Source organism: Thalassophryne amazonica, chromosome 18 (assembly GCF_902500255.1).
Source record: "Thalassophryne amazonica chromosome 18, fThaAma1.1, whole genome shotgun sequence".
In the NCBI taxonomy this organism is placed as follows: Eukaryota; Metazoa; Chordata; class Actinopteri; order Batrachoidiformes; family Batrachoididae; genus Thalassophryne; species Thalassophryne amazonica.
Genome location: NC_047120.1, coordinates 44,307,128 through 44,328,730, shown reverse-complemented (window position 1 = coordinate 44,328,730; position 21,603 = coordinate 44,307,128). Strand labels below are relative to the sequence as shown.

Sequence of the window (21,603 nt, the reverse complement as noted above, 5' to 3'; positions counted from 1 at the left end):
CAATGCCTCCCATTCTCTCTCTCACACACACACACACACACACACACACACACACACACACACACACACACACACACACACACACACACACACACACACACACACACACACACACACACACACACACACACACACTGGGAGCTACTGGGGCATTAAGGACTTTACCCAAAGGCCCTTAATGATTTTCCGGGGTATTGAACCAAGGATCTGCTCACCTCAGGACCACCACCACCATCACCTCCCTGGTAGTTTTTTCAATTTTTGTGCCCTCTGAAAATTCCCTTAGTTTAGTTTCAACTCTATAGTGGTGACATACAGAGGACTAACATGGTCCAAATATGTTTGAACCTGACTGTAACTATATTTTATTCTGAGGATGTATCTGACTGTTATTTATTTATTTTATTAAATTCATGCTACTGCTACAAATCCTCCATAAAATCTGTTTTAAATTCTCAAAACCATTATGTCTCAGGCTTTAAACTTCCTGCCCCGAGCAGCAATACGATCAAATTGCTCTTCCGCAAATCAGGATAAAAATACTAGGCTGGATTTCCAAAATTAGATTGCAGCAAATCCTCCTGCTTTAAAGTTGGTGAGCTGTCGGAGTTCATCTGTGTGGTCCCAATGGGTGATGTCCTTTTCTTTTTTTTCTTTTTTTCTTTTTAAATCTGATCAGGTCAGGGCTGTTGGTGTTGAGAATACGTTACCGGCTATGCAGAGTGTGAAGACTCAAAACGGCAAATAACACTCGAATGAACCTTCTTGCGGAGACGTGGAGTCTGCATGGACGCCTAATTGAAGCGATCAGCACATGCTAAACATCTAATCAGTGCAAACTCCTCGTTATGTTTGATGCTGTCTTCCAAGATCACAACCTGCTGTCAAACATATGTGCCAAGGGATGACAGACGTCCAGGGGGCGTTGTCCACACCATTCAGCCACGGATTCCTGACAGGTGCCCTTGGCACTGCTTGCCCTCCTCTGAGTTAGTGACTCAGCCTGGCAGGGCTGTCTTTGTTGGCGCTTCACCCATTGCCCCTTCACCAAGCTTGGTTTTCCCTTCATACGCTCCTTGGGGGCATTTGTACATGTGTGTATGCGTGTGCTTGAGTCTGTGTACCCCAGAGTGTGGGATCGTGTGACGGGTTGGTGTTGATGCCCATTTCAGAGCCATGCTGTGACCTGTCGCGTCTTGAGCACTCAGAGTAGATGGAGGGTGGGGGAAGGTATTTTATTTAGAGTAGTGCCCGCGGTCAATAGCAGTGGCAAAACCCCGGCCGGGGGTCTCCCTGCTGCACGCTCACAAAGAATGTAATGAATCTTTTTTGTTGAATGATGTGCATTCGATCAATGTTAATAACGAGCTGCACCAAAGCAAGAAAGGCAGACGATGTAGGGTTGTAGAAGTTTTATATAGTCACCGGCCACTTTATTAGGTACACCTGTTCAAATACTTAACACAAATAGCTACACAACCAGTCACATGGCAGCAATTCAGTGCATTTAATCTAGACATGGTGATGATGACTTGAAGTTCAAACTGAGCATCAGAATGGGTAAGAAAGGAGATTTAAGTTATTTTGAATGTGGCATGGTTGTTGGTGCCAGACAGGATGGTCTGAGTATTTCAGAAACTGCTGATCTACTGAGATTTTCACACACAGCCATCTCTAGGGTTTACAGAGAATGGTCCAAAAAGGTAAGATGTTCAGTGAGCGGGAGTTGTGTGGATGAAAATGCCTTGTTGATGTCAGAAGTGAGAGGAGAATGGGCAGACTGGTTGAATCAATCAATCAATCAATCAATTTTTTTATATAGCGCCAAATCACAACAAACAGTTGCCCCAAGGCGCTTTATATTGTAAGGCAAGGCCATACAATAATTATGTAAAACCCCAACGGTCAAAACGACCCCCTGTGAGCAAGCACTTGGCTACAGTGGGAAGGAAAAACTCCCTTTTAACAGGAAGAAACCTCCAGCAGAACCAGGCTCAGGGAGGGGCAGTCTTCTGCTGGGACTGGTTGGGGCTGAGGGAGAGAACCAGGAAAAAGACATGCTGTGGAGGGGAGCAGAGATCGATCACTAATGATTAAATGCAGAGTGGTGCATACAGAGCAAAAAGAGAAAGAAACACTCAGTGCATCATGGGAACCCCCCAGCAGTCTACGTCTATAGCAGCATAACTAAGGGATGGTTCAGGGTCACCTGATCCAGCCCTAACTATAAGCTTTAGCAAAAAGGAAAGTTTTAAGCCTAATCTTAAAAGTAGAGAGGGTGTCTGTCTCCCTGATCTGAATTGGGAGCTGGTTCCACAGGAGAGGAGCCTGAAAGCTGAAGGCTCTGCCTCCCATTCTACTCTTACAAAATGAACGACTGCGTGATGCTATCATGTCAATATGGACTAGCATCTCTGAGGAATGTTTCCAACACCTTGTTGAATCTATGCCACTAAGAATTAAGGCAGTTCTGAAGGCACAAAGGGGTCCAAAGTGGAACTAGCAAGGTGTACCTAATAAAGTGGCCATTGAGTGTATTGGCTTTGGCCATTGAGTGTATTGTACCTAAAGCCATATCTGATAAGTTTGAAAGATGTTGACTTTGACCTTCAAGTTAACTCAAGGTAACATTCGTTCATTCATTCATTTTCTACTGCTTAGTCTAATTAAGGGTCGCGGGGGGGCTGGAGCCTATCCCAGCAGTCATAGGGCGTGAGGCGGTGTACACCCAGGACAGGACGCCAGTCTGTCGCAGGGCCACAAACAGACAAACAAACACAGACACACCCACACACACACACCTAAGGACAATTTTAAAGATTCCAATCCACCTAACCTGCATGTCTTTGGATGTGGGAGGAAACCGGAGCACCCGGAGGAAACCCACGGAAACACGGGGAGAACATGCAAACTCCACACAGAAAGGCCACGGAAATTGAACCCACGACCTTCTCGCTGTGAGGCAACAGTGCTAACCATTAAGCCACCGCGCAAGGTAACATCTGATGGTATATTTTTGAAAACTGATACATGAGTTCCTATTCATGTCTAACAGTAACTATTAGTTTAGCCGCTCAGATTCAGGAGTTACAAGCTTTTGAATGTGCTTTGAGCCAAAATTTGACCTTGCGTTGTGTTGTGACCTCGGCCTTTGACTCCCAAACCTCAAAAATTAATGGGACCATCCTTGGGTGGAAGGCAACTCTTTGTCATATTTGAATGAAATTGACATACATACACACCAGAATAGTTTGAACACGTTGATTGTAATATATAATGGACAGTGAGCTCCCCCACCACCCCCCAAAAAGCTGACTAGGTGGCGAGGTTTCTCATTCTGTCAAACCAAAGAGGGAGACCCACACACTCCACAAGGCTGGAACAAATTCTCCTTAGTAGCTGACAAATGTATTCCAATTGCTCCACTTTCCACTTGGTGTGAATTACGTGCTTCTTTTCTGAACGGATGCGAGTAAAGTCCAAACCGAGACAACAGAAGTACACACGGTTCACCTGAATACTAACTATTGTTTCGGTCAGGGAATGTGGAAACTCGCAGCTGTATATCTGTCATCTGGCTTATTTCATGAGCTTTCCTCTGCTTTTATGTGCTGCTAGTGAATAGGTTTATTTGTAGAGCAGAATGCTTTATTGTTATAACACCATCATAATTCCCTTTTACATTGCACAGCTCCCATGAATGTTCATAAAAATGATATGAATCACATTAGGATTATACAGTTTGTTTGTGTTGTGTTGTGTTTGTTTGGTTTGCGCCGGGTGATGTTTTCCTTGTGTGTATACCCTCGAAAAACGACCAGGCGCAATGCAGTGTCACCGTGTGTGCAGGGCTTGCACAGGGCTGAGCTGAGAGGAAAACAGGCCTGGCCCGTGCACCCGCTTTCTGGCTAAAAGGGAAGGACCAGTACTTCAGGATTCCACCAGGATGATTAAACACCTGGCACTCACCCTGTCTTTTCACGAACAACAAAGGCTCAGCAGTAAGCAGACGCTGTTTGTATCACCTCGCACAATGACTTCCAGTCACAGGCTTGTAAAATGTTTCAGTAATATCTGTCAGTCAGTGCCACTCCTATCAAGTTACTGCTTTTTCTTGACATCAAATGAGCAGTTGTTTTAATAACATTGATCTGTTGACCCCTGCAAAGAGAACTGAACTAGAGCTTGACCGATACCAATATTTGGGGGTCCGATACTGAAACCAATATTGGGAGAAAAACAAATTATGCCGATATATCTGCCGGTATACGTATACATCAAAAATGGCAGTGATTCCTATAAAGAAATGTAATTGAAGCTTTATGTTTTACAGTTTAAACATGAACTTTATTATAATTATTAGGGATGCACCGATACCACTCATTTCCAGACTGAGTACAAGTATGAGTACATACATTTGAGTACTTGTCGATACAGAGTACCGATACAAATAATGATACATTACAGTTTTATGATGACTTTGAAAACATGTTTTATTCATCAGTTGTTCCTTACTTTTTGACTGTAACTGCTACCTATATCATAAGCATTGTTTATAATTTACAAACATTTCACTTAAATCCTGTAACGTCACTTTTTGACTACAACAAATTGTCCTTTAACGTTAATCATGTGTTTCTTAACAAACATGACACTGCCAGACATCTCACTTAAATGTAACCTGAGGACTTCAGCAATACAAAATATACAACAGAAATAAGGCAGAAACAAATACATACTAAAGCAAAATTATTGGTTATTCTGTTGATTAATCTTAAAAATATTATTTGCTAATTTTTATTTATTTATTGTTTCATTCTGTTTTGTCCAGGCAGAAATCAATCAATGATGTTCCATTAATAGTTACATGAAACAGAAAACCATCAACTCCTCAGGTTTTAGAAGTTACAGTCCATCAAAATTTTGCATTTGTTACCTTCACAAAGGGAGTTATGATTTCTCCTGATTGCTTTGTTACCAGAATTGCTTAAAAACTTATAGACCATTTCTTATGAAAGCTGGTGGAACTGGGGGAACCAGACAATGAAAATGAAACTTTGCAACTTTACAAGATGGTACGTTTTGGCTGTTTCTCATGAATCCTCCACCAAGGTACAGGAGACCCTTTAGCCACATTAACCAGAGTGTGACTTTTCAAACTATAAGCCTAGTACACACTTTACCCACGGATGTCTACTGTAGTCACTGGAACTGCTGTTCAGAACCGCAACAATTTTCATATGTTTATAGACATTAAAATTCCACACGTGTGATTTTATAAAAATTTAGATTGCTGCATTATTTCATGAGAAACTGTGAAAACACCATTTAAAAAGGCCTGCTTGACCATGCTGATAAGTGTGAAGAAGAAGAAGGTTGACATGGTTGAAGAACCTGTAGTAGATGCATGCACTCCACTAAGTGCCAGTCTAGATGATTATTAATTAACTTCAAAATAGTTTCTGATTATTTTTTTTTCTTGATCAGAAAGTTGATGAATGATCACGGTGCTGCACACTAGAGGTGGGCGGATCGATTCTAATATCGATAATATCGATACCAACACTGGTATTGATATTGAACGATCCTTGTGTAAAAAGATCGATACTCAAGCTCTTTTCTCTCCTGTACGCACTGACTATTGCGCACCCAGATACATCAAAGTCTACTCTCTGTCTGTAAAAGCAGCACTGCACTGTGTCACACAACATGGAGCAGCACCCCCCCGGTCTTTTGTTGTTGCACCGTCACGTGGCTCAGCAGCGCCAGCCAACAGCCATGCAGGTAGGCTCATCCTGGCCCGCCCACTCAGCGCTCTCCAAGGGTCAGCCCTCTACCTCAGGAGAGTTTGTTTTAAGTTGTGTTGAGTGATATTTTTTTAACAAAAATGTTTATTGTGATAAAGTATTTTGTTGTCATGTACAGTGTTTGGCAAAATTCTGTCCTAGGTTTTTTGGATACTTTGGGTCTATGAAGCTTACATATGAAAAAGTATCGGTATCGATATCGGCGATACTGGGCCTATATTTACTTGGTATCGGATCAATACCAAAATTCCCTGTATCGCCCACCTCTAATTTGCTCCCATGGAGCAGTTACTGTATCTCTGCATTGGGATCTGAACCATCCTCATCCTGTGACGTGTGTATGAAGCAGTCTGTGTTGATTTTCAGGGCATAATGTTTCGTGTGGCTCTCGATTCGTTCTGCACAACACACTTTTTAAAGTCTCCAGTCCAGTCATATTGAGACTTGACCCACCACTAATTGAAAAAAAAAGTTTTATGTGGTATTCTCCACGTACGTATTTTCTTGAAGTTCTAAGCGTTATGGTAAAATAGGTGTACTTTTCAATAATGGTGATACTTAATTAACTTAATTAAGGGTACCCAATTTCAGTTTCTAGTATTTCTAACACTACAGCTGAATTTGGATCACATTTCAGTCCTCCTTTTGATGACAGATACAAGATTTCCAGTTGTTTGACTGACTGGTTCCTTTGTTGTTCGTGCTTAATTAACATACATTTGCATATTTTGGGCTCTTCCACCCCTTCTATTGTGCTCTATTTTAAATATGTTACTCCTGGGTATATCAGAGGAGAATCCCACAAGAAACATTTTTTTAGTGGTGCATTGGAGCCTTAAATTGAATAACATGACTGGACTACCCTGCATGTGCAGTTTGTTCCACTATAGCATTTTACACCTTTTTTTATGTTTTTTAAATCTTCTTTTAAAAATGTACATGCTGCTGTACTCTTTACGTGTGCCTTCAATGTGGCTTGTCTCAACTGTAATCTATGCAAATTATTTGTGACCATGCGCCTGGGCGAAAGTTCTCCAGTGATGCAAAGTTGCGAATTTGATTTGAATAAGCAATGAGGCTGATGGAAGCCATGCGTGAATCTGAGAGGATTTGTTTGGTTTTGGAAATCAAGAACCTTACCACCCTTCATTTATGTGGGATTGAGCTGTCTTGTTGGCTTCCCTCACTTGTCTCCTTCTAGCTATGGTCACCCAGTTGTTGAAAACTGCCTACTTGACAGATTTACCACACAGTATCATCCTGTGTCTTTCTTAATGGGTGATGTGATTATAGTCCAGGACATATTCAGTGACTTGGAAATCTTCATGCATCCGTCCCCTGAATGTCTCAAGAAAACTGGCTGCAAACACACAACATTTAATCCTCATATTTAGAATAAATTTTCAACGCCCCAGCTTTTTGGAATGTCTTGCAGACCTCCCAATGCAGGAATGGATGCATATTAATAAATTGTGTGTTGACTACACATGTAGAAGACATGCCTTACTGAATTTTCAGGAAACATGAAAATTCAGTAAGGTATGTCTTCTATAATATATTCCAATTCTAAAGTAAAACTCTACTAGTGTATACTAAGGTATATCTAAATACCTAAAAAAAAAAAAAAAAGAAGAGTAGAATAGAGTAGAGCCACTTAGGTGCCTGGTCTTGAGAACCAGGGATAGGTAGGTTCAAAAACTGTTTTATCCCATGGGAACTCTCCCTACCCACCCAAGCGGCTCAAGAAATTGGACATCATGTATATAAGTGATATTTACACAATAAGGGTAATAAACAACATATACAACGACATATACAAGAAATATAGTACTACATCATATATAGGAATGAGCTTCTAAAACCTAAATATTCATACAGGAGAAGATTGTACTATATGTATACCTAGTCTGTAGAGTAGTAGTAAAATAAATTATAACTATTAGGCTAAGCTATAAATATGGTTATTTTATTATAGAAACAGAAGCTATGATGTAATATGTTTTAGGTATCTATCTAAAGTTCGCCCTACTAGCTTACTATAGGAAGACAAAATACATATTCTATATGCTATCCAGTGTTGTGAAAGTAACTTTGACAAGTTACTTTTTAGTTACTTTTTCAGTTGATTTATACAGTTACTTTATGCAGTTACTTCATTAGCAGCTTTATGCAATTACTTTATTAGAATCTGCCGAAAACTTACAACTAAGTAATGTAACTAATAAGGTTGTTGTGAAAGTGTAGTGACACGGACCCACAACAGGGGGCGCAAATGAACGGTCAATAGATGAGCCAAAAAGTAACAATTTAATGTTGTGAAATGTGCACAACGAAATACAGACAATCTCAGAATATAATTACAGTCAAATCACAAAGGTGACGTGTGGGCAGGCTCGAGGATAGAAGACGTCTGTTCTGAGAAGAGCCGGAACCACACGATTTCCGCCACCACCGAACCTGGTGAATACTGGAGCTGCCAAGTCCCGAATTCCCAGGTGATCACCGTCCCCGACTGTCGGATCTGGTACTGCTGGCGAGAACAAAGACAGTCAAGTGTAGGTGTGTGCACACCCAGTAACAATAACGGTGGGAATGCCACCTCCACCTCTCACTCTATAACTTGCAGAGTACTGTAGTGATGCCTCAGGGGAAAAGAGTGCCTTCTAGCGCTCTCTCAGCTTCCACCGACAGAGGTACCGGTACTCCTGCAAACACTCAGAATATACAAATAATATTGTAACACAAAACGGCTGAGGATATTACCTCCAATGAAGTATGATATCTCGGCGATGAGGTGGAGATGACGTCTGGGTTTTATGGAGTGAGATGATGAAGAATGAGTGACAGCTGTCAGGAAATAATGAGTAACAGCTGTCACTCCCGGCTGTGTCCGTGGCGGCAGCGCCCTCTCGTGCCTGAAGCCCGCACTTCAGGCAGGGCGCCCTCTGGTGGTGGGCCAGCAGTACCTCCTCTTCTGGCGGCCCACACAACAAAGGTAACTAGTAATCTAACTTGGTTACTCTTAAGATTAAGCAATTAGCAAAGTAACTCATCAGCAAAGTAACTAATAGTTACTTTTCTGAGTACAAAATCTTAAAAATATCCAAATTAGATCATGAGTTACTTTATTAATTACATTCAGCAGCTGCTGACAAGTTGTCCGCAGCTGCTGATGAAGTAACTGTATTAAGTAATTGTAAAACATAACTGTATAAAGTAACTAATGAAGTAACTCACCTGTCCTTTTTACTTTATATACTAATGAGTGTTCAGCCAAGCACCCTGGGAACTATATTTTTAAATATTCAGACGACTCAGCACTTCTGTGCTTACTTCAACAGAATGATGATTTGAATATCTATCATTCAGAGGTGAGGCAGTTTGTTGAGTGGTGTGATTCCAGTTACCTTACTTTAAATGTTAAAAAGACAGAGGAAGTCATTTTTGATCCAAAGTTAGTTGGCAATCACAACCCTGTAATTATACACCAGCAACCAATCACACAGGTGCAATCGTACAAATATCTTGGTGTCTGTATAGACATTTTCCTTACATGGAACACTCATGTTGACTGGTTATGTTCACGCTTGAATCGACTGTATTTTCTACGGCGTTTGCGTTTTCATGGAGTCGACCAAAAAATTATGTTACTGTTTTATCAGGCAGTTCTTGAAAGCATTCTAAGATATGGCATAACCACTTGGTTTGGGAACCTTCCTGTGTCCCTAAGATTAAAATTAAACTACCTTGTTCTCACAGCAATGAAAATCATTGGTTTGAAACAGTATAACAATCCTCAGTCAATTTTTGATCAGTGCGTGATGAAGCAAGCGGACAGAATTCTTTCTGACTCCTCCCATGTTCTTCACACGCAATATGAGTTGCTACCATCGGGCCGGCGTTTCAGAGTCCCCCATTGCAGACTGAATAGATATAGGAACTCTTTTGTTCCTATATCAATCATAGCCCTTAACAAATATCATAATAAACACCGCTAACAATCAGGCACATTAGGAGGTTTTAGTACTTGTATGTTTTTTTAATTTATTTTTATTCTTTATTTATTTATTTATTGTTATGAACTGTTTATGTCTTGTTCTGTATCTTTGTATGGGTCATGATTTTTGAGAAGTCCAAGACGAATTTCCCCATGGGGACATTAAATCTATCTATCTATCGATCGATCAATCGATCGATCGTTGCCAACACTGATGCTAATGGAAAACCCAAAATAAGATACTATATGTTGATATCTATTAAAGAACCCATAAACTGAAGAATATTAAAAATCTACACCATGTAAAATAAATAAGTAAATCACAAAAATAAGCTAACTATAGCTAGATAAGCTACCGTTAAATTAGTTTATACTGTCTGCAATGAAAAGAAATGTAAGTCTCACTGTTTTGTTTTAAATTTGCATTTTCCATATTATCCCTGCTTTTTCTGATTCATGGTTGTAATATAGTTATGAATGTTGACACATAATAATGACTGTTTTACATCCCCCCCAAACACACACGCACACAATAAATATATCAGTTTAATTAATATTAGCTCTCAACTTGGTCAGATTTCTGGACGCAGACGGGTTTTTAAAACTCTCTGGAATATTACACTCAGGGTTTGGGGAATATCACCAGCAACGTAATGCTGATTAAGGATGACAGTCCCCTTACAGTGTCCACATCCTGTTTTTACTCAGCTTGTTACACATTATTGGCCTCAGGCATCTCTATCTGATTTTATCTCTTACGCTGCCCCAAAATCATTTTATTTAAGATGCACTCAGGCTATGAATGTGGGTAGACTGAATTTGAAGCATGTTTTGCTTTCGACTCCCCCTCCCTCCCTCCTCCCCCCCTCCTCTCTGTGCAAAATGGACACACTTGGAACAGAAGCCAATTTTCTGTTGTGGTGCAGACTGGGAACAAACAGTTTCAATCCACAATTAGCATGATTGCTGTGGAATGCATGTATGAATATGTTTGTGCAAGAGTGTTTTGTGTTTTTAAGTCATTTGGCTCAAACTTTATGCAGCTACTATTTGGCTCAATGATCTACATAAAAGCTGTCAAAGCTTTTTAGCCGTTCAGAAAGGATAGAATGTAATCTGAGAATGTTCGGGAAGATGACAAGCATTCCAAAGTCAACACAGAGAACGTGTCACATGTACTGAAATGTAACACCTCGTCCAAACACATGAACCTGTTTCACCCAAGAGAGCTTCTCACGTCAATGTGCTGTGTAATGAAAAATGTCATTAATTTATAATTACACAAAAAATTATTACTCGTCTGTCGTATGTGATTATCAGAATGACAGCTCAAGATGAAAATGATTTGAATAATCCTTTAAAGAAATGCTCTTGTTTTTTGGGGGTTTTTTTTGCTTTTTTTTAAACTCTTGGTGATGGGGTTTGTAGGTGTGGCTTTCTATAACCTTGTGTGCATAAACTCAGTGAGGCTGAATTTTCCTTCAAGATCAGCCAGGATCAAAATCATGTAGTCATCCTTTACTACTGAGGGATATCTTCTTTTATTCACAATGAAGTCCTGATTTTTATTTATTTATTCATTTATTTTTAAAGGGAATTCCTGATTTGACAGTCAAAATAATGTGCTTTTGTACAAATCAAGTTATTGTGTCCATTTCAATTTAGTTTCATACCAGTATGAAACTAAATTGGATATCCATTATTACCATAGATATAAAATTTTACACAGATATAGTAGCTGACATACAGAAGACGTGATTAATTGCATTATTCTAACTTTTGGCATTACTTAGTTATCATTGTTGAAATGCTCATATGTAGGTAAGAAGCAAAAGGCAATTTTAATTAACATGTTGCATTTGACATGATGTGGCTTATAGTGTGATGGTGTCACAGACTAAACTAGAGGAGCATGTTGGGTGTAACAACCATATACACATTTTTATTGAGGTCACCAAAATTTGAGGGGGAAGGGAGGGGGAAAAAGGCACAATTTGACATTGTTAATTAACCCTCTGGAGTCATTTAACCGAATTAAGCGGTCCCCCATCAAATTCCTCACACTTTCAGTTTGAATGTTTATTGAAAGTGCAGACTTCAACCTACATAGCAGTTTTTACATTTTGTTAATACACCAAGTAAAACCTGAACAATGATTAATCATTTTTGACAGGTGTTTTCCTGATTTTTTTATGTTAAAGTAAAAACAGTCCATGGATCCACCCTTGGATACAGATCTGGACCAATATTTGATGAAGTCTTCTGTGACCCATGCCCCGCCCCTTCCCAGTGTTCCGTGACAATTAGTTTGTACATTTTTGAGTAATCGCAGCGGTGAATCTATGATGGCAGCTGTAACTGGCACAGTTTTGAAAAACCAGAGTCATGTGCCCATGATTTGGGTTGACAGATGGTCTGGGAAAGATGAGGTGGGTGGGGCGTGGAGGCGGGGGCAGATAGAATAAAGACACTAGCATCTCTATGCAGAAGTTTGGAGCTGATCAGCGGAGTTGTGTGTCTGAATCTCAGATTGTCAAGTTTGCCTTTATGCATTATTCCACAGGCCTGTGCACATCGATACAGCTATCAGTCAGAAAATAAATGTTGTTTTTTAAAATTTCGCCTTCAACTTCAAATTGGGTCATTTATTGTACTTGAATGGTGCAGTGACCTGTTTTATGAATTCCATTTTCATCTGTGTTAGAAACAACAAAGTAAAAATAATAAATGATGAATGGGAAATTTGTCATTCCAGCCTGATTGCTGCACAAAGTGAGTGCTGTGTGGGCGGGAGGGGAGGAGTAATTTTAACTTTGTCGTCCAGCAATGTGCAGAAGTGATTTTGTTTAATAGAAAAAAAAAACACTTATGTTTTACTGGCCCCAAGAAATATGCACATCCTGAAAAGACTGCAAACAGTGGAGCATCCTCAAATCAAAAGCTAAGAAAACCCACCTCTCTGGATGAGAGGTGGATTGAGGAGTTGCTGGTGACCTCTCTCCTATGCCTTTAGCAGCTCGAAACAATCGTGCAAATGGTGATAGAAGCACCAAATTCAGCACAAATACTCCTTAGACATTACGCTTTTGAAAAACCGATTGGCCACTTACAGGCAGCCAGGTAGGGGTCAATTAAAGGGGTCAAAATTAAAAGATGCTCGAATCATGTTGAAAACTACACTACATTGTGTCTGATCATAAAGATTCCAAAAAGGTATAGTTTGGACTATCTGTGACTGACTGTCATGGAGTTATGGGGTAAAAACAGCAAGAATGGTGACAAAGGTCAGTTTCAGTTTGTACAAAGGTCAAAAGTTAATTTGCTCCAATTTTTGTAAAAAGTGGTGCAGATTATTGATTGAGCTAATAGAAATAATAAATGTAATAGTTGTGACTGTGTTGAGTGCTTGGTTTGCAAAGTAAAGGTCAAACAATGCCAATGTCCATTGGATTCTACGACTTGTGACCTATATATTACCCTGCATGACACATGGTGCAAACTATTCCTTTTTAAAACACTATTAACTCAACCAATAGTTTGCATCACGTTTTACCAGCATTAGAGCAACTGTAACTTTTGACCCCTGTACAAACTGAATCTGCCTTTTGTCACCATTCTTGCGGTTTTTAACCCATAACTCCAGAACATTTAGTCAAAGATAGTCTAAACTATATATTTTCAGAATATTTATGATCAGACAAATAATGTGGTATAGTTCTCAAAATGATTGGAACATCTTTTAATTTTGACCCCTGTGTAATTGTTCAATTGACCCCTACCTGGTTGCATATTGAAAATTCAACTGGCCAAAAGAGTAATGTCTAAGGACTATTGGTGCTGAATTTGGTGCTTCAATCACCATTTGCAGGATTCCTCTGTAAATATTCTGTTATCAAATGCACTAAGAAGATCAAGAACGTCATGTTGGTAAATGTAGGCCGAACTGACAGAAATGGCGTCTCTGTGTAAAAATAATAACAATGCTCAGGCACAAAGTGATAGACTGTACTGACAGCGAAAGTGTGAAAAATCACACTTTGTACCACTAATTAGTTTCAAAAGTTGAAAAGGTCATAGTGGCTCCAGGAAATTCCGCCACAGGATAATTCCACCACAGATGAGAAAAAAAAAAAAAAAAAAATAGACAAATGATAACTTCGCCTTTTAATCGCAGCCTTTGTCTGTGTCCCCCCACACCTTTTTTTTGCAGGCAGTGTTTATAGAAAATGTCTTACAAACGGTACGTGGGCACTGAAGGGGAACTACTCCATGTGTAAGGCCATTCTTCCTAAGGTAAGACAATTATCTACTGAGCGACTTGATTATTGTGGCTTAAAAACCATTAAGAATGATATACGAGTCTGTCGAAACCAATTCTAAGCACAAAGTGATCAAAGATATCATCTTAAATCACATTTTTAGCAGGTGTCCTAATGCATCCTTAGACATGGTGGTGATGTAACCTAAAAAAGAAAGGCATAAAAATGCTGTACGGTGGCCATGAGAGGCTACAACTCTTCCAAATTCCAGTAAGATAAGACGTGCGGCCGGATTGCAGCGTCGGCTCGCAGCCGCCACGACGCTCCACCACAGGAAAAACACCTCTGTTGGAAGCCTTAAGGACAAGCTGGAACATGTCCAGCTGTTAAACAATTTCTCATATACTCACTCCTCTGAAAGCCATCAAAAGCCGCCTGGATTTTACAAATGGTTATCAACACGGAGGTGTTTTTCCTGTGCCGCCGCACCGCGCCGGCTGCGTCCCGATGCGCGGACCCGTCCGCACGTCTTTCATTAAAAAAAAACCTCCTTTAACAGTGGAATATCTGGATAAAATGCTGAAACCAACTTCTTCTGAAACTTCTCTGTTCTCTCACGACATCCTGGATCAATAGAGCCTGAAATGTGGAGGTTTTCAGCTTGAAACAGGCTGACGACGGCGCCTGGGAGTGCTGCGCAACGTCTCGCACCGTGGGAAGTCCTTAAAGCGACAGTATCACCTCAAAATCTCTCATCAGCCGTTAAAATTTTCACCGAAAACCAGCTTAATTTTTCGAACAGTGTCCACTTCGATGTGTCTCACAGGTTTAGAAAAAATTTTGATCAAACAAAGCACCAGTCTCTCAGCAACTTCTCAGACAAAGGAATTCCGACGAGGGGCTGGACGACTCCTCCCACAAGGAGTGCTCACAGGCGAATGACGTCACCGACAGGCGTGGAAAAACTCACGCATGCGCACGAGGGTTCAAGCATGTCTGACGTAAAAACATATGAATGAAATCCATATAGTTTTTGAAAAAAATAAAAAGGACCTATACTTTATTGACAGCCCTCGTATTATATTATGACTTTATTCTCGTAAAATTACAAATTTATTCTCATATTATGACTTTATTCTCGTAAAATTACAAATTTATTCTTGTAATATTACGACTTTATTCTCGTAAAATTACGACTTTATTCTTGTAATATTACAACTTTATTCTCGAAGTCTTAAAATTACGACTTTATTCTCGAAGTCTAAAAAAAAAATTCTATGTGGCCCTAAAACGCCATCGTACAGTAGATACTCTGAGTTTGAAACAAAAAATTTGAATATTTGCAAAGTCCTGTCAGTCTTTTAAATGTTAAAACACAATGTGGCTTTAGTGTCATGTTGCCAGAGTTGCAGGGGTTTGGCTGGTTTGTGTGGAAACTGTGGGAGACTGCAGACTAAAAAAACAACTTACAGCTATTTATTTTTTTAACAAAACAAAACGTTTATTTGGTAAACTCCTGACAATGAGTAGGGGGGTTTCATACACCTCGCTGTCCTCGCTGCGATAATGGAGGTGAGAAGAGGAAAACGTCATGCTGCTGTTTTCATCCCACTGTGCTCCAGATTTTTATTCATTTACACATCTCAGCCATTTTTTTCAAAAAGCTCTCTCCTCCACCTGGACAGTGTGGAGTTCTATTCAAACAGCATTATTTTAACAAGTGAGCGCGCGACAAAGCATCTGCATAAAACCATGTCGCAACAAGTAGGGCCTCTGCAGATAAAAATGGCAAACATGATGACAAAAAAGAGGTGTATTTTTCTGCATCCTTTAGAAAAGATTTTGCATAAACAGTGCAAATATAAAATTATATAAAAAGTGGCAACGTGTGTTTTCGTCGTGCAAAAATGTTCTCTTTTTGTTGTTGCTTTGATTGAATATTTTTGATGTTTTTCCTGGCAAATTTGAGGTGATGCATTTTTTGTTTTTTTGTTTTTTTCTGAAACATCAATGGAGTTGAATCCATCTTAAATGTGTGCAGCACAACCGTAGTGATTTATAGATTTGTGAGTAATGAGAGAACAGTGTTTTGAAATAAGAATCTCTGGGTCTAATCGATCCCAGCAGAAGACAGATATAGAATGTCTGACCTTTATTTTAAAAAACTTTGATCCCCCCCCCTTCAGATTTTTGTTTCTCAAGAAAAACTAAGCAGGTGATAGCAGTGTGAGGAGAATCAGATGGAGGGCGGTTCAGCCTCTGAAGCGGTGGATGTTCGGTGACAGCTTTTGGAAAGAGAAGTGAAGCGGATCAATCACTGCAAATTTAGGCTTGCAGTGTTGCTGCTGCTTCCAGAGTGAGGAGGCAGGTTGCAATTTAATTCTCAGGACCCACATGCCTAGTGGGAGACGGGGCTAATGCACATTTTACCTACCCGTATGGTGGCCATGACACTTCCAATTTAAGACAACACTAGCAAATCAGAATCAGATTTATTGCCAAGTAAGTTCTCATGTACAAGGAATTTGATCTGGTGTCATAGGTGCATAAACAGCAATAAAAAAAAATGCTTCTGTAAGAAGTAATAGGTGTATAAACAACAACAAAAAAGAAAAAGACACTTCTGTAAGAAGTAAAGGAGTCAAATAGACAAATGGGGAAAACTGTTTACTGTCAAATAGATATGATGGAATGGGGCTGTGCAGGCATGCAGATGAACAGTACAGGGATGATCAGTCTGTACTTTGTGAGAGTGGGGGGGGGGGGGGTGGCAGGGTAAATGTGGGTCTCTGGCATTATTTATAAGTCTAACTGCAGACAGAAGGAAGCTGTTTTTTTGTGTCTTGAGGTTTTAGTCCTGATGAACCTCAGCCATCTGCCAGAGGGTAACAAAAGATGTGTCCTGGGTGAGAGGGATCGGTCACTATTTTCCTTGTTCATGTTAATTCTACCCGGTTCTTATTGTAATACTGTCCCTTACAAAGTGCAAAGTCAAACTATTTCGCACTTTAAATTTATTCCAAGTCATATTGGAAAAACAGGCCTGGATTCTGAAGAATGTTTCTCTTGCAGGAGAGCCATCCGTTCAGAACCTCGAACAATGGACTGAAACAGTTTTTAGAAAGCACAACATGGGCGTGACAAAGGCGGACCTTATTTTGCAAAATCCTTCCCTTATTGGTCCCAGTGGGCATTCAAGGAAGGTCCAGCCCCCTGCCCATAACCTGCGCGATAATGGGACATATGTTTTATATTGTAACTTGAATCTCTTTGTTCTAAGTGGTAAAACCAGTTCAACCCAGTTCAACATGCACATTTAGATAAATAACAGACTAAAAGTATATCAAACTAAGAATATAACCGTTGAAGTAAAGTAAAGTACTTAATACCAAAACAAATAGCAAAGAAAACAAAATAATAGATAACCACAGAAATATATCTAACACTCACCTCGGGGCCCTCGAGGTGTACAGGTCCTGTAGGGATGGCAGATTGCAGAAAGCATCAATTCTATAATGGACAGGTGTTTCAAAACCTGTCTTACAAATTGGAAAACACTTGCAAACACTGAGGAAACAAATATGAGCTACAGCACATGCAACAGTTGAATTTGATATGTCTGCTGCAAATTCACACAATGCATGTAAAAACTCAGACATGCTACCAATAGCCACAACACAATGGAAGTACGAGTGACACAAAACAGAGGACTGTTACTGACGGTCTATTTAATGAATCGCTGTTATTAGTGCACAACTGGTCTACAGAGCTGAGCAATTTACTGATATACTTCAATATTTTATGGTAAGATAGCTATATTTTTTGCATTTTGCGATTTTATTTGCAATGCATTGAATGGTCCATCAGTAAAAATCATATTTTGTGTTACAAGTACCTGTTTTTGTATGTGATGTGTGAATTTGCAACAAACACATTATCAAATTAAGTTCTTGCAAGTACTGTAGGTTATATTACAATGTAGGTTGGATGTAGATTTTTGATGCAACCTTCTGTTGTTGAATTAATGCAAGGTTTCTCATGGCCACCATATACCTCCCTCCTGAATCCCATTTCCATGCATCATGCCAGCTCACTTCAAATGTTTAATGTCCTGAGTTAAACTTGTCTGTATTTTTAACACATACTGAGTGAAAAGTTTGTTCTGCAAACATCCATGCGACACCTGTATTTTCCGCATGCGATCTGCTGACTGCACTTTGACAGGTTTGAGCTGCCTGTGAGGATACAGTGAGCACAGCAGATGATGCGCTTATGGGTGGGCCAGGCGGGGATTAAAGATGCCCCACATTTAATCTCCACGTTGACACCAGTTGGTTACATAAATCCACTTACAGTAGTTTCATCAAAGATGTGTCTCTGTTCCTTTGGATGCAGTGCTGGAAGGCCTCCAGTGTAAATCGCAGGGACATAGCAAGAAAATCTTTTGTTACTGGTGATGGTGGTGGTGGGGCTGTCCAACAGTGAACAATTTTCAAAAATAATTGCCTTTGGTGTTGAGTGTTTTGAAACAGTGAATCGTTTCTTGAAGCAACTGTTCCACTTTCAGTGAATAATGAATAATGAATGTCAAAACCGTGCTGTTTCAAATATTGCAAAACAATGAATCATTGTCTGAAGCAATTGTTTCTTGTGTTTTAAGCACATCAAAACAGCAGTGGTTCATTATTTTTATTTTGGCTCACTGGATCACACGGCATTGTTTTTTTTTTTGCCATCTTGCCAATCACTACGGTTGCGCTGCCATCTTCGGGAGGAGGTTTAAACCTAAACTTTCCACCCCACCAGCTACGCCAACGGCAGGATATCTGTGAACATATGTTTATTTGTCTCACAAACACCCTTTAATTGGTGTTTCAAAATAACAGCTGGAGCCACTTTTTTACAATAAAATAAAAACAGAATAAAGGAGGATTTGCAGCCTTTGAAATCCCACTTTCTTTTTCTGACAGCATGTGAAACTGAGAAGTACCCTGAAGACTAACCTGTGTGGGTGTTTGTTTTTCCCACTGCAGAAAAAAGAAAAGATGCACTATCAAATAGCTGTGATCATAAATTTCCTTGGTCACTGTATCTCGATGGTGGCTCTCCTCATCGCTTTCTTCCTCTTCTTGTGTTTGAGGTGAGTGTTCGTCCATCTGTCACCAGCCCACTAATAATCCCAGAGACATCCTTGATGTGACACAAACATCGGAATTCTCATGATCCCCTGTTCAAAGCACCTCCAGCTCTTATCCCAAAACCGTTTGGTCATGGGATGGATCCTTCAATTTCTCAATCCGCCTGATGTAAAAGGGTTTAGATGCCTGTAAAACTAGGGCACATTTCACCATGAGTGGGAATAATAAACCCCTGTCAGACAGCAGAGAGAAACAGAAACAGCCATGTGGAAACCTGGTGGGATGGCGGCGGAGGTGGAATGGATTTCTCTGACCAAGCGAAATAAAATGCATGCTAACGAGAGAAAGGTCTTTGCACCCTCAACAGTGACGCTATCGATCTCCAAGACACCCAGAGGAGTGCGAAAAGCGCGAAAGGGCACAGAGAGACATAATAAAGAGGCTCTACAGGACAGCGTTTGTGCACAATTATGTTTGTGCAACATCGCACTTTGGACAAATACGGAGATACATGAGAAACAAGCATTGCCCATCTGAAAATGACATTTTTAATTGCAGAGGTGTTTGGGTTTCCTTATTCATTATGCTCATCTATTGAATTATAATTGCATTTAAAGGGATCCTAGAAGCATCTTTTAGTGAACGTTCATGGGTAAATATGATTGGGCTTTCATGCTAAACATCCCCAAAGTCCCACAATTCTGTGTCTTTGCATGTCGAAAATAAGTTTTGACTTCATTTTAGAAAACAGTGTCTTTGGACTGACTCTGGGGAAAGTTCCAATGACTAAATGGATTGCATTTATATAGCGTTTTTCCATCTGCATCAGGCGTTCAAAGCGCTTTACACATCAGTGCCTCACATTCACCCCGATGTCAGGCTGCTGCCATTCAACGCGCCCACTACACACTGGGAGCAACTAGGAGATTAAGGACCTTGCCCAAGGGCGCTTAGTGATTTTCCGGTCAGGATGGGATGGCTGCAGAGAAAGATCGTCTGACTGCCTGGAAAGTACTGCTAACAGTCAGGAAAGACTATAAATCAGATCCTTTTTGGGGCACATAAGACCAACAGGAGAACTATGAGGTTGGGCAGTGTCTCAGGTTGTATCTCGGCACCTTACCTGGGTTTGTTTCTCTTCTTGACTTAGTGAGGGGTAAACCGTGTGCCTGCACAATAGGGCAGCGCAGTCTCCTATGAACTCCTACGTGATATTGCAGGATTTGACCACAAATGGGGACAGCCCGCATGAACACGGCAAAGAATACCCGGGTGGAGTGTGTGTAGGAAGTTCAGCACAAACCATTCAGCCCGACTCTGTAAACTTAAAAGCATACTCTCTGTCACCTAGCGACCTGCCGGTTTAAGAAGTGATGGTTTAAAATGGTTTCCACTGAAACGCCCATCCTCCGAATGGTTTGTGCTGACACTCCCACACTCCACCCGGGGATTAGTCTCTTCCCACAAACAGCGTCAATTCTAACAGGAAAATGGTGTACTGTTTTGTTTTCGGCTGCAGTCACCGAAGCAGTTGCGAAAAATGCAGTTTTTTCAGTTCTCAGTGAAGAAGGAAAGATGAGGCAAAAGGGAGCGGTTGTGTCTGTAAGTGTTAGCCTACACAGCTAACCAGAGTAGCTGTGTTCTCTCCCCTGCATATAAACAAATCACAACACATATCCATTTTCCACTGGTGCACTTTTTCTTTGCATTTTCACTTTGTTTGCATGTAATTTGCCCAAAAACTCAGAGAAAGTGCTGCGTTTCTGTCCCTGGAAGTAGAGACGTTACGTCATATTTTACGTCTTTAGCACCCGCCCTCATACGAGACCGCTGCCCAATAGCAACACATCAGAGCTCGCAAAGATGGTACAGGGCTGCTGAATAGAGGTGGGCGGATCGATCCTAATATCGATAATATCGATACCAATGCTGGTATTGATATTGAATGATCCTCGTGTAAAAAGATCGATACTCAAGCTTTTTTTCTCTCCCGTACGCACAGACTGCTGCGCACGCAGATTCATCAAAGTCTACTCTCTGTCTGTAAGAGCAGTGCTGCGCTGTGTCACACAACACGGAGCAGTGCACCCTCCCCCCCCCCCCCCCCGGTCTTTTATTGTTGCGCCGTAACGTGGCTCAGCGGCGCCAGCCAACAGCCATACCTCTAGGCTCAGCCTGGCCCGCCCACTCAGCGCTCTCCTTGAGTCAGCCCTCTACGTCAGGAGATTTTGTTTTAAGTTGTGTTGAGTGATATTTTTTTTTTTAACAAAAATGGTGATTGTGATAATAAAGTATTTTGTTGTCATGTACAATGTTTGGTGAAATTCTATTCTGGGTCTTTTGGATCCTTTGTATCTATGAAGCTTAAATATGAAAAAGTATCAGTATCGACATCGGTGATA

At 40.5% G+C, this 21,603-nt stretch overlaps 1 protein-coding gene across 1 annotated transcript in view; it reads left to right on the top strand.

Annotated features, from left to right (window-relative positions):
- LOC117531395 (corticotropin-releasing factor receptor 1-like) overlaps positions 1–21,603 on the top strand; it is an 87,218-nt gene that overhangs the window by 39,342 nt on the left and 26,273 nt on the right. Inside the window, exons 5-6 of the mRNA XM_034194489.1 lie at positions 14,015–14,097; positions 19,097–19,203. Coding sequence (XP_034050380.1) covers positions 14,015–14,097; positions 19,097–19,203 — 190 coding nt within the window. The remainder of the gene's footprint in view (positions 1–14,014; positions 14,098–19,096; positions 19,204–21,603) is intronic.